The 12,261-nt window shown below is 43.6% G+C and overlaps 1 protein-coding gene across 3 annotated transcripts in view; it reads left to right on the top strand.

Annotated features, from left to right (window-relative positions):
* Nucleotides 1-12,261, top strand: part of tspan9a (tetraspanin 9a) — a 220,100-nt gene that overhangs the window by 206,766 nt on the left and 1,073 nt on the right. For all 3 annotated transcript variants that reach the window (XM_048256848.1, XM_048256846.1, XM_048256845.1), the window contains 3 exons: nucleotides 6,347-6,448; nucleotides 7,269-7,400; nucleotides 8,929-9,012. In XM_048256848.1, coding sequence (XP_048112805.1) covers nucleotides 6,347-6,448; nucleotides 7,269-7,400; nucleotides 8,929-9,012 — 318 coding nt within the window. The remainder of the gene's footprint in view (nucleotides 1-6,346; nucleotides 6,449-7,268; nucleotides 7,401-8,928; nucleotides 9,013-12,261) is intronic.

The following is a 12,261-nucleotide window of genomic DNA, read 5'->3' as shown; positions in this document are numbered from 1 at the left end:
GATTTGTAGCAGCTGATTGCAGGTGAGCATCACACAAGTGCTGCTCAGTGCAAGTGCATGCAAACTAAAGTGGGTTTTCAAATGGAAGCTCTCTGTCATTGTGTCTGTGTGGGTGTGTGTGTGTGTGTGTGTGTGTGTGTGTGTGTGTGTGTGTGTGTGTGTGTGTGTGTGTGTGTGTGTGTGTGTGTGTGTGTGTGTGTGTGTGTGTGTGTTAGATGCTCCTCTCCTCCTCTGAGTACCGCCAGCATCATCCCATGCCATATGCTAACCTCACCATGAGTCCTGTTACTCACCTCTAGTCAGCCAAGCCAAGTCACAGCATGAACAACTCATAGGCTATATATATATATATATGCATGAGAGTAATACAAGCCATAATGATCAGCGAGCTGGTCGTGAGTCACCTGCTGTATGTAGAATACAGTTCCCTGGGCTCTTTCATCTTCCAGAGATGAGCAGAGAACACACACACAGACACACTTAATAGTATATATAAAAAAAATCATACACTATAGCCTGCTGATGTGATGTGATGTGAATATGCAGAACCAACCATAACAATATAAAACATACCAACACTATTGATGTGAACACACATACTTACACCTAATGAAATGAATATCCATACCCATCCCAAACAAAAACACAGTTTATAGTAATCTAGTACTAATGGTCTGCATTCAGTCACATTGTATTGTAGGCCTGAATGCAACAGAAAGATTTATGGCCACAGAAATCAATTTGCTCGTAGAAGTCAGACACAAAAGTTTACACACGCAAAGACGGTCCAGTTCAAAATGTACACACTGCTTATCCTTCATTTTATGACACACACTTTCTATTTCTCTCACTCGCTCACACACACAAGCAAACACACACACACACACACACATTGATAGGTAGAAAATAGAGGTCAGGAGTAGAGGCAGACCAATGCTATCTCTCTGTTACCTGGTCTTTCACTCTGGGGCATCACATCTGTGTCCTGCTTTGATGTGCTTCTCATGGAGATGCTTCAGTCTGTCAGTGATGGCTCTCCAGCGTGGCCAAAGATGAAGGCAAATAAATATCTCCGCAGTGGCGCACCGCATCGGAGAGCTCCAAAACAACACTGCCCTCAGGCATAATATAGTGATAATGTAGTGTGGACGAGGCTGCGGTCACTAATGCATCCTGGCCGGGTCATTCACAGCCACACTGTGCAGGCTGTTAAAAGATCTGTGAAGCACTGTGTGTGTGTATTTATGTTAAATAGGCTTGTTTGTTGATCGGCTACCTTGGGGAGGATCGGCTACCTCCCCTACCTTTAGAGCAAGGAATTTAACTTCTTTCCTATGTCTGTCTGAAACGTCCGTTCATTGGTTTGGATGACATGTGGTCAAGTGAATGGCAGGTAAACACACCTAACATCACCAGGAACTGACGAGGCTGCTCAATCAGTAGTTTTATCAGTGCTAATAATAATAATAATAATAATGATAATAATAATAATAATAATAATAAGTGCTGGATTATATTTCTAAGGCAAGTCTGTTTACTTGTACCTAGTTTCATATTCAAGGTGTAGATGAAAACTCCTTGGTGCTTACTATAATGGTCAAACATGGCGTATTGGAATCGCCCACGCAACATCCTGGGTATTGTCAGGATAGTACCAGAATCCCAAGCTGGCGAAATTTCACCATGTTTTGGGTTTTCAGATCCTATCACAATGGATTGCCAAATGTAAATTGTAATACTATGTTTGGCATTAAATTGATGCCATAACTACATATCATAACTACATGGAGTTATGCTCCAACTTACTTTGTTGTCTTGTCTGAAACTACAATGGGAAAGTTGGGACCATAATTGACTCAGATGTTTGCTCAGATTTAAAAGAGAGTGTAAAAATAAAGGCCTATTTCTGAACTTCCTCTAGGTACAAAGTGTAGGTGCATGACTGTAGGCTATTTACAATTTTCGGTAAAGTAAAGTTTGTAAACACGTTATTGAAATCAACTTAATGCAGAGCTACAGTATATGCACACGGAGAGAGAACACACACACACACACACACACACACACACACACACACACACACACACACACACACACACACAGAGAGCAGGAGAGAGAATATGCAACAAACACACACACACACACACACACACACACACACACACACACACACACACACACACACACACACACACACACAGAGAGAGAGAGCAGGAGAGAGAATATGCAACAAACACACACACACACACACACACACACACACACACACACAGAGAGAGCAGGAGAGAGAATATGCACGCACTCTACAGAAGTTGTAGGCTAGGCTACTTGTTTTCTTTTACTATCTACGCTGTTTATCAGCACACAATGCTATAAGCTAATTCACTAACTCGAGACTCATCATGGATATAAGACTTTATATACGAAAACAGATAGGAGGGAGACAGCAAAGCTAGAGGAGTTATTTCTGTACGGTTTGCGTACCATACCATTCATTCCTGCAGGCGCCCCTGCACACACACACAAACACACACACACACACACACACACACACACACACACACACACAAAAGAGCCCGGCTCCTTTTAGAATAGTATGTCTCACACTTGATTTTCCCTAAAAGCTGTGAGACTGGTAGAGATTTGTGTGTGTGAAATTGTGTGTTGTGCAAGAGAGAGATAGAGTCCTGTTTGTCTCAGGTGTATAGCATGACTGACAGTAGCGATTCAGAAACTCAGCTATAGAAAGACAGGTGGATAGACAAAAATGTGTGTGTGTGTGTGTGTGTGTGTGTGTGTGTGTGTGTGTGTGTGTGTGTGTGTATGTGTGTGTGTATATGTGAGATCTTTGTCTCTGTGTGTGTCTCTCTCAGGTGGTTTCCACAATGAGAGCCGTATGTGTGTGTGGTCTGTGCATCTGTGTATATGTGTGTGTCAGTCTGGTGTTTTCTGTCATGGGAGTCTCAGAAATGTGTGTGTGTGCGTGTGCGCGTGCGTGTGTGTGTGTGTGTGTGTGTGTGTGAGGGAGATGGACAGCCACAGCAGTATGTGGGCTCCTCTTATTAGCAGTGCCTGCTGTTCTGCTGTTCTTCCTGTCACCTGCACCATCACACTGCAGACAAGGACACAATCCCTTCTCCCCCGGGAACACATTACAGAGCTGTCCCTGAAGAGGGCATAGACACACACACACACACACACACACACACACACACACACACACACACACACACACACACACACACACATACACACACACACACACACACACACATGTGCCATGTGCCTTTGACGTGTGTTGTGTTTCTGCTGGTCAATTTGCCTGTTGTTGCTGGTCAATTTGCCTGTTGGACATAGGGTCAGTCATCATGTCCTCTGTTAATAGGTTTGGGCTTGACCCTACCACTCAACTGAAAACACACACACACACACACACACACACACAGAGACATGCACACACAAAGTATGAAGAAGACTCACACACAAACTGCCTCAGTGCTTTGCTTAGCTCTTCTCGCAGGCTCTTCATTTAGATGAGTCTGCAATAATCCCAGAAGAAAAATGCCAGTCAAGCCAAATGAGGATGTAGAACACAAGCACACACACACACACACACACACACACACACACACACACACACACACACACACACGCACATACACACACACACACACACATGCACACACACACACACACACACACACACAGTCACTTGCCAGAGAAGAGAGCTGTAATTGGGATGTGTCCCACTGATAAAGGCAAACCATATTAGGAAACTGTAAAGAAGACAGCACACACACACACACACACACACACACACACACACACACACACACACACACAATGATGGGAAAGAGAAATGGAGGCTTGAGGGAAAACTATGAGCAGAGGAAGTGGAGGCTCTCTGTTCCCATCAAATCTTATTTTTGCAAGTTATTATATTAAGTTATAGTGACATTATTATATCTATTGTATAACATATCTACATCTCTATCTGTACACAATTGTTATTGTGGTTATTCTATGTTTTTAACAAAAAAATACAGGAATTAGACAGTATACAAGGCTAAACAAAACCAAAACAAAAATTAAACTCTTTAAAGGCTTTGCGATACAAGTGAGTTTTAAGAAGAGATTTAAAAGAGGTCACAAAATCTGCTAACCTTATTTCCTCAGGCAGTGCATTCCACAGCTTTGGGGCTAACACAGAAAAAAGATCTGTCCCCTTTAGTAGCAAACCGGGAGTCAGGAATACTAGTTAATAAACCTTTGCCTGCAGACGTTAATGTGCATAAAGGACTAGGCACTAGCTTATCAGAAATGTAGGGGAAAGGCCATGAAGAGTTTTAAATGTAATGAGTAACATATTAAATCGTATGGTTAAAACCTACAGTTTTGGACTATATGAAGTCTACTGTATGTAAGGCATGTGTCAAACCATATTAGTATATCCTAAAGCAGTCAGCACACACACACAAACACACACACACACACACACACAGAGTGTCTTGAATGCCCAGTGTTGATGTATAATTGAGTTGTTCTTTGTGTGTAAGAGAACACCATTTAATTGGTTTGCTAAAAATGTATGCACCAAGTGATCGTATCTGGGCAAAAGATGTATTATTCTGTTTTATCACATTTTATTAGTGTTACCACAAACTTTTAATGATTTATTATCGAGCTTGGCATTTCATCCATTTAATTGGATGGAATGTTTTCAGTTGAGTGTGTAAGTGTGTGTTCTGGTTTTGTTTTTTGTTTTTGTACAGAATATTTGAATTTTAAAAGTATCCCTACACATACTTGTCTTTGTGATCTTCAAAAAAAACAACTCATGAATTTCAAATTGCTGTTTCATCACAGATGTACAAAAAACATCAGTTGATTCTATAACTATGCTAGTCTGGCCATTACTGAGAAGACTGTAAACTTGTGTGTGTGTGGGGGGGTTGTCTGTGAAAACGTTTGACTAATGATTGCTTTAAAAGAGTTTCATTGATAGGTTTGTGCACCGATGACCTAAACCGATTAATTATTGGGGAAATAGTTATCAGATGTAGAGTGACTTTGACTTGACATCACATCTGTCTGTGTGTGTGTGTGCACGTGTGTGCGTGTGTGTCTGTGTGCGCGCGACACTTCTGTCTCTGCTAATGTAGAGTTGCCACATTATCTGTGATCTGTGTGCCGATGGAGTGAAGAGTGTAATTATTCACACAGTGTAATTTCCATCAGTAGTGACATGCTAGGTGAAGGCGCCATCCTTAGCACCTCTCAGCCCATTCGGTAATTGGCTTTACGACTTAGAGACAGCGCCATCTGATCTCTGATTGGGTGTCTAATTAGCACTTTGGTTGAATAGATGTCTCTGTGTTTGATTAGAGTGCATGAGAGTTCTTTTTTTTTTCAAATGTTCTTTTGACAATGAGTCTGTTGACCACAGTACACAACAACACTTTTGATGTTGGTGAAGCATTCATGATGAAGCTGAACACTAATTAACTGAACAGCCAGTAGAGACAGAATGCAGGGGGACAGAGATGGGACATAGGTAGGATAAAAGACAGAGAGGGAGGGAGGGAAGAGGGAGGGAGAGAGAGAGAGAGGGGGAGGGAGGGAGAGAAAACAGAGGGAGAGAGATAGAGACAGAGAGAGTAAACGAGCGAGCGAGAAAGAGAGAGATTCTCATAGCGAGGGAGCGAAAGGTCAAATATGTCTGTAAGGGGTCTGTTGGCGTCCTGCATCAGGGTTGTTGTACTCATCCTCACTGGATTTCTGTTAACACTAATCATTACTGGCATATACAGTAACAACGCTGACACTAGTGTGCGTGCGTGCGTGCGTGCGTGTGTGTGTGTGTGCACGCGCTGGCACCACACCAGGTGTTTCCTGTGTCCATAAGCCTAGATGTGTGTGCTGACGTGGTGGTGGTGCTGGGAGAACATCAGTAATGAGAAAGTGCAGTCTTCTCCTCAGAGAACACTGGTAGCTCAGACTGGGGCCATGAAAGGGTTAATGTTACTCCGAGGAGATGTGTGCACTAATGATTTAGCCAAACAAGAGCGCCGAAACACGTCAGCCAGGGGAATAGCTACACCCAGGCTACACATCACATCTGTGAGTGAAGCCCCGCATTTGCCATCCAGATGTCCAATTCACTACACCTTCTCTTCCAACTGATTATTTCTGTTATCTTTCTCATCTTCCTCCTCTCACTCTCTCTCGCTCTCTCTCTCACTCACTCTTTCAAATGCACACACACACACACACGCACACATACACTCATTCACTCACTCACTCACCTACATATCTAACCATCTCCTGTTGTCTGTCTCATCTGCAGGTCAGTGAGAATGCTAAGCAGGATCTGAAAGACGGCCTCGCACTCTACAACACAAACAACAACATCGGCCTGAGGAATGCCTGGAACATCATCCAAGCAGAGGTACCGCTGGGAACACTGTGTGTGTGTGTGTGTGTGTGTGTGTGTGTGTGTGTGTGTGTGTGTGTGTGTACTCAGCAGGTGGGCAGGGATGGAACATCATCCAAGCAGAGGTACCACTGGGAATACTGTCTTTGTTACAAGCGCGCGTGGGTGTGTGTGTGTGTGTGTGTGTGTGTGTGTGTGTGTGTGTGTGATGGATGGATGTGAATTGGAATTGTCAGTCTTGCACGTTTTGGCGAATTGTTGTCCACATTACGCACCCAATCATCAGGCCTGCCTCTGGGGAGGCGGTCGGAACCGAATGCAGATTGTGAGTGGTGTGGCTCAGCATGGCGTGATCCGCCCGGCTGATTTCAAAGTTCGAATTGAAAAGAGGCTCGTAGGCGTCCCAGCAGGGCTTTGCTTTCTCCAGCCAGTGTGAGAGAGAATGCCTGTGTGCCTGGGAGGGCCAGGGATCTGTTCCCTGTATCCCAGCTGGCTTTGGGCCGGGCGTGGCTCTGATCTGGCTCAGATTTGGCCCAGACCACAGTTGGGTCCGTCCCAGAGGTAGCTGCTGTGTGGTAATAGACTACGGAACGTCTACATTGATGTGGCAGCATTTTCTGACTGTCTATTACTTTTAAATCAGAATTATTTTCAGATGGGTGTATGTGTTTGTGTGCGTGTATGAAAATGTGCAGGTGTGCCTTTCTGCATCAGAGACCTTGAGTGAATATGATGACCCATCTCTTTCTCCCTCTCCCTCTCTCCCTTCATTTCTCTCTCTCTCTCTCTCTCTCTCTCTCCATTCCTTTCTATCTCTCTCTTTTTCTCTGTGCAGTGGAAGTGTTGTGGAGTGACTGGCTACACAGACTGGCACGAGGCCCTGAAGGAGAAAGTGGTACCCGACCGCTGCTGCCAAGAGCACTACCAGGAGTGTGGGCGCAACTCCACCAACATGTTCTGGAACCGGGTAAGAGTGTGTGTGTGTGTGTGGGTGTGTGTGTGTGTGTGTGTGTGGAAAGATACTGTAGAGTTGTAGAGTTGGGAGAGATATTGTATGTGTGTCCAAGTCCATGTGTGTGGAACGGATGTAGGGAATGTGGTCTGAGGTGGATGTGTGCCAGATCTGAGGTGGATGTGTGCCAGATCTGAGGTGGATGTGTGCCAGAATCAGCATCTCTCTTGGGAGGTAGTGAGAAGGGTATTACTGCCCACACATTTAGGACACACACTTCAGAAATTCCACCTCAGAGAGTGACATTTGAATGAGAATGTGTGTTGTGTTGTGTTTGTTGTGTTGTGTTGTGTTGTGTTGTGTTGTGTTGTGTTGTGGTATTTTTCAGTCTTGGGTCACCACTTTGGGCACTGCCTTCTCAGTTGCCATAGCAATGTAGCAGCGCAGTGAGATCCTCGCTAACACCGCTAATAATGCGCATCACAAGTTTCTGTCACATGGCACAGAAGATGCCATATACTGTACACAGTCTGGCTCCAGAGACCGGTACATGAAGCACAGCATAAATCGCTTTGTGTCTGATAGAGCAGCTATAGGCATTAATAAACAACACACACACACACTTGCCTGACTTGTCAGGTATCCAGACACAAGCATCACACACTGAATCAGGAGAGGGATATGAGAATCCTGTAAGGATGAAGCGTTTGGTTAAATATTTGGACAAACACCACTCGGCTGCCATCACACTTTTGAGTCTTTTTCATTTACACCTTTGTCTGTGGATTTCATTTTGCTGGCAACCTTTGCTTGCAAAAGAGCAGGAGCATGTATTCATCTTTATTTAATCGAGGTCTCTAGTCGGCTAGCCAAAGAGGCTGGTGTGTGGGTGTGTGTGTGTGAGCTTCAGTAGGCATCATGCCAGTTGTTTTTGTTCAGGGCAGCCAGTCGGTGGTGAACACTCTTCATGCGGTGCAGTCAAGACAGGAACTGACTGGAATCACAATGCTAGTCGTTCGCAGATCAAACAAGCCTGTGGGAATACACACACACACACACACACACACACACACAGACGGACAACCCACTCACTACAGTACCTTAGTGTTAGCCAGCTTCAATGATTATGCCAAAACAACAAGACAACATCTAGAGTTTCAAAACACAACCAACCAAAAAACAAAGCATGTGAAACTGTGAGGGATGATTAAGTCAGGAACGGAGTTTGGAAGCCAGCAGCACTGACCTCGGCTTCCCCACCAGGAGAGTAAACACAACCAAGGCCCATCTCCTCCAATTTCACACACATCGTTGAGATTGTTAGAGGAATGCTAATATGTCATGGGAAATATCAAAACAGGAAAACGTCTGAGATAGGAAGGATGGCATTTGCCCTCTCTCTCTCTCTCTCTCTCTCTCTCTCTCTCTCTCTTTCTCTCTCTCTCTTTCTCTCTCTCTCTCTCTCTCCCTTTCTTGGCCTTAATTTCTTTTGTTCTCTCCTTCTGTTATGTTCTGATTTCATCATCTTCATTTTGTTTTCTAGGGGTGCTATGAAAAAGTGGAGGAGTGGCTTGATGACAACAAGAACCTGCTGTGGACGATCGCCATGGTTATCTTGGTCGTGCAGGTGGGTGTGGGTGTCTGGGTGATAGCCTTATGTCTGTGAATGTGTGCTTGAGTGAGTGAGTGAGTGTGTGTGTGTGTGTGTGTGTGTGTGTGTGTGTGTGTGTGTGTGTCTGTCTGTGTCTGTCTGTCAAGATTGTAGGTATAGTAATGAACCTCCCAGCACATTCTGAAATTAGTTCTCTGTGTGTGTGTGTGTGTGTGTGTGTGTGTGTGTGTGTGTGTTTTGGATCATCTGTCATTGCATCATTCTGTAATGAGTTGCCGCAGTGAGATGCTGGAGGTAAAGTAAGAGACCCTGACAGATGCCTTTGATCCATAGGCAGGTCCAGAGATCTGGCCTACGTCTCCCTCCAATCCCTAGACACACACACACACACACACACACACACACACACCCACACACACACACGCACACACACAGCCTCCTGCCTTGAAGCACTACATGATACTGTCTCCCCTGGTTCTTACATTATGGTATCTGAGCGTTCTGCCAGACTGATATGACTGCTACACACTCACACAAAGACACAAAAACATTTTTACACAAAATCACTGGCATACCGATAAAACATGCACACTTTACTTAATTGCATGACTTGCACACACCAACAGATGAACACACACACACAGACACACACACACACACACACACACACACACACATTTCTGTCTTTTCCACATAAACTGTCACAGTACACTTTCTTGCTCACACTCACACACAAAGAGACAAACACACACACACACATGCGTGCGTGCGGACACCCTGCGAGACCAACACATAGCTTTTCACAAAGGAGAAATACAGTGAGGATACTATAACCGGAGACTTTCTAATGAGGAGACACAGCATTCAAAACATCCTCCATAGAAATGCATGGGCTTAGTTTGTAATGCTATATGGCGTTGTCTACGCATATCACACCCCTTTAGCGGCAAAACGTTGACATGTGAATACATTGAGCCAATCATGTGCTGTGTTGTGAATACATTGAGCCAATAATGTGGTGTGTTGTGAAGACATCGTGCCAATCATGTGTTGTGATCTCGCCGCTGGAGCAAGATTGCAGTAGATTGGTGTCGTGAAGCCTTGCGACGCATTTCTGCCGAGATGGATGCCCGACGAAGTGCCCAAAAGCTTGCCATATGGTCACGAAAGTGGAGGGACTTGCCTAAAAGGACTTTGCTATAACACACTGCAATGGAAAGCATGAAGGTCAAACCTCAAGGTGTTATTCTCCCTGCCTTCCACTGTTAGAGTTAAACACAGTGTTATTTTCCCTGCTCAGAGTGCAGCTTTTTTTTATAAGTGCTTCTCACTTCTCGTTGGCCCAACAACCTCTTCGCATCTCTCACTCTTTCTCTCTCTCTCTCTCTCCCTCAATCCCCCTTTTTCCTTTATGATGCATCAAGGTCAAGTTAGAAACTCAAAACATTGTTATTAACTAGCCAATAGACTGGAGTTGTGTGTGTGTTTGTGTGTGTGTGTGTGTGTGTGTGTTTGTTTATGTGTGCGTGATCCTGTCATGTGCTCAGGCTTAAATTTACAATCTGTCATTCAGTAAAGACTCAAAGCTGAAAGGCCTGTCCAGTCAGCTTTGTGCCCCACACACACTATTCCACACATAAGAAATCCAAATGCTAGTTCCATCTTTATTGCATAACCCACATTTGTGACTTATTTTTTAATACTGATGTAGAATTGCATACATTCACTGGCTCATTCACTGACACCCTCACACTCACACACACACACACACACACACACACACACACACACACACACACACACACACAGAGTGAGAGGGGCGCAGAGTGGGGTTAATTATGTGTGGTAGGAGCAGCTGGTGTCATCCTAAGCCCACTGACTGTGTTTAAGACTAAAGGAGGTTGAGCCAAGTATAAGGAATTACCGACACTTACTTTTATCCCTTTTTATCACTCACACAAGCACCACACACACACACACACACACACACACACACACACACACACACACACACACACACACACACACACACACACACACATTCTCTCTCTCTCTCTCTCTCTCTGACTACCTTTTCTCTCTAGACTTACATAGAAATGCCATGACACGTTGAATGAATGAAGTTATCGAGCGAGTGAGTGTGTATGCCAAATTATCAGGGATGTCTACCAATACATAACCCAAAAGAGGCCAGTGTAAAACATTGTAATATTCCCTTTGCCCTTCAGCATGCATATTTTGCCTCTTTTTGCGCTTTGTAGATCAGCTATGCCGCCAAAGCAGAAAAGGAACAAGGTTTTCAAATGCGGATTTTACTAAGGAAAATAGCATTAACTGTTAGGATATTACCCAGGATATTGTTACAGTTAACCTAGCTTCTGTAATCTTTCAACCAAGGTTAGGAGTCATGTTGAATAGGGGTGTGCCGCACAGACAGTGGCATATAGCACAGAATAGAAGTCATCATCACTGACTGTTAATTGGGCTACCAATCTTGCAGTCGCAATAAACAATGGATCCGAGACATTTTCCTGTTCCTATATTCTGTTCATGTAGGCTAATGTATTTGTGAATGTAGCCTGCACAATGCAAAGAAATAAAAGACAAACTATGGTGCATTTCCATACTTATAGAAATGAACATTGCGAGACACTTACGTTTCTCCTTTTATGATCTCGATCAAGAAAGATTTTCTTTGACTTGTTAGTTTTTTCAACATTTATTTTATCTAATGACATAGCAAACATGATGAATTGAGTCCACATATCCTTGCACTATGCAAAACTATTTTCCACTAGCCTAAAACCGTTCACGTTCTCCTTAAAGTGACAGGCACACAATTAAACTTGCACACCACAAATGTGATGATATTGAAGACAAGTGTAAACTAATCATTTAAATATCATTATGATGTATTCAAATGACCAAATATGTTTAGCTATTAGTAATTATGCAGATCATAAAATGCTATAAATAATTAACAATATACAGTATATAAAGTTTATATGAATACCAAAATATGAAATAGAAACCTATGACAACCATCACTTTCTGTGTGTGTGTGGTGTGGAGGGTCAATCAAATTCTATGATTGCCACTGATGTGAATGATCACACAATATTCAATATTACTGATGCCGTCAAGGTGGTGGGGGCCCCCAAACCAAATTAAAATTTTAAAAATTGCAAAGTTATCGAAATCGAGATTCTTCACTTGGTATTGGTATTGAAACAATAATGTTGGTATCGTGACAGCAGGAGTTGG

Source organism: Alosa alosa, chromosome 11, assembly GCF_017589495.1.
Source record: "Alosa alosa isolate M-15738 ecotype Scorff River chromosome 11, AALO_Geno_1.1, whole genome shotgun sequence".
NCBI classification, from domain to species: domain Eukaryota; kingdom Metazoa; phylum Chordata; class Actinopteri; order Clupeiformes; family Clupeidae; genus Alosa; species Alosa alosa.
The sequence above is the reverse complement of the archived record's forward strand: the minus strand, read 5'-3'. Positions and strand labels throughout refer to the sequence as shown.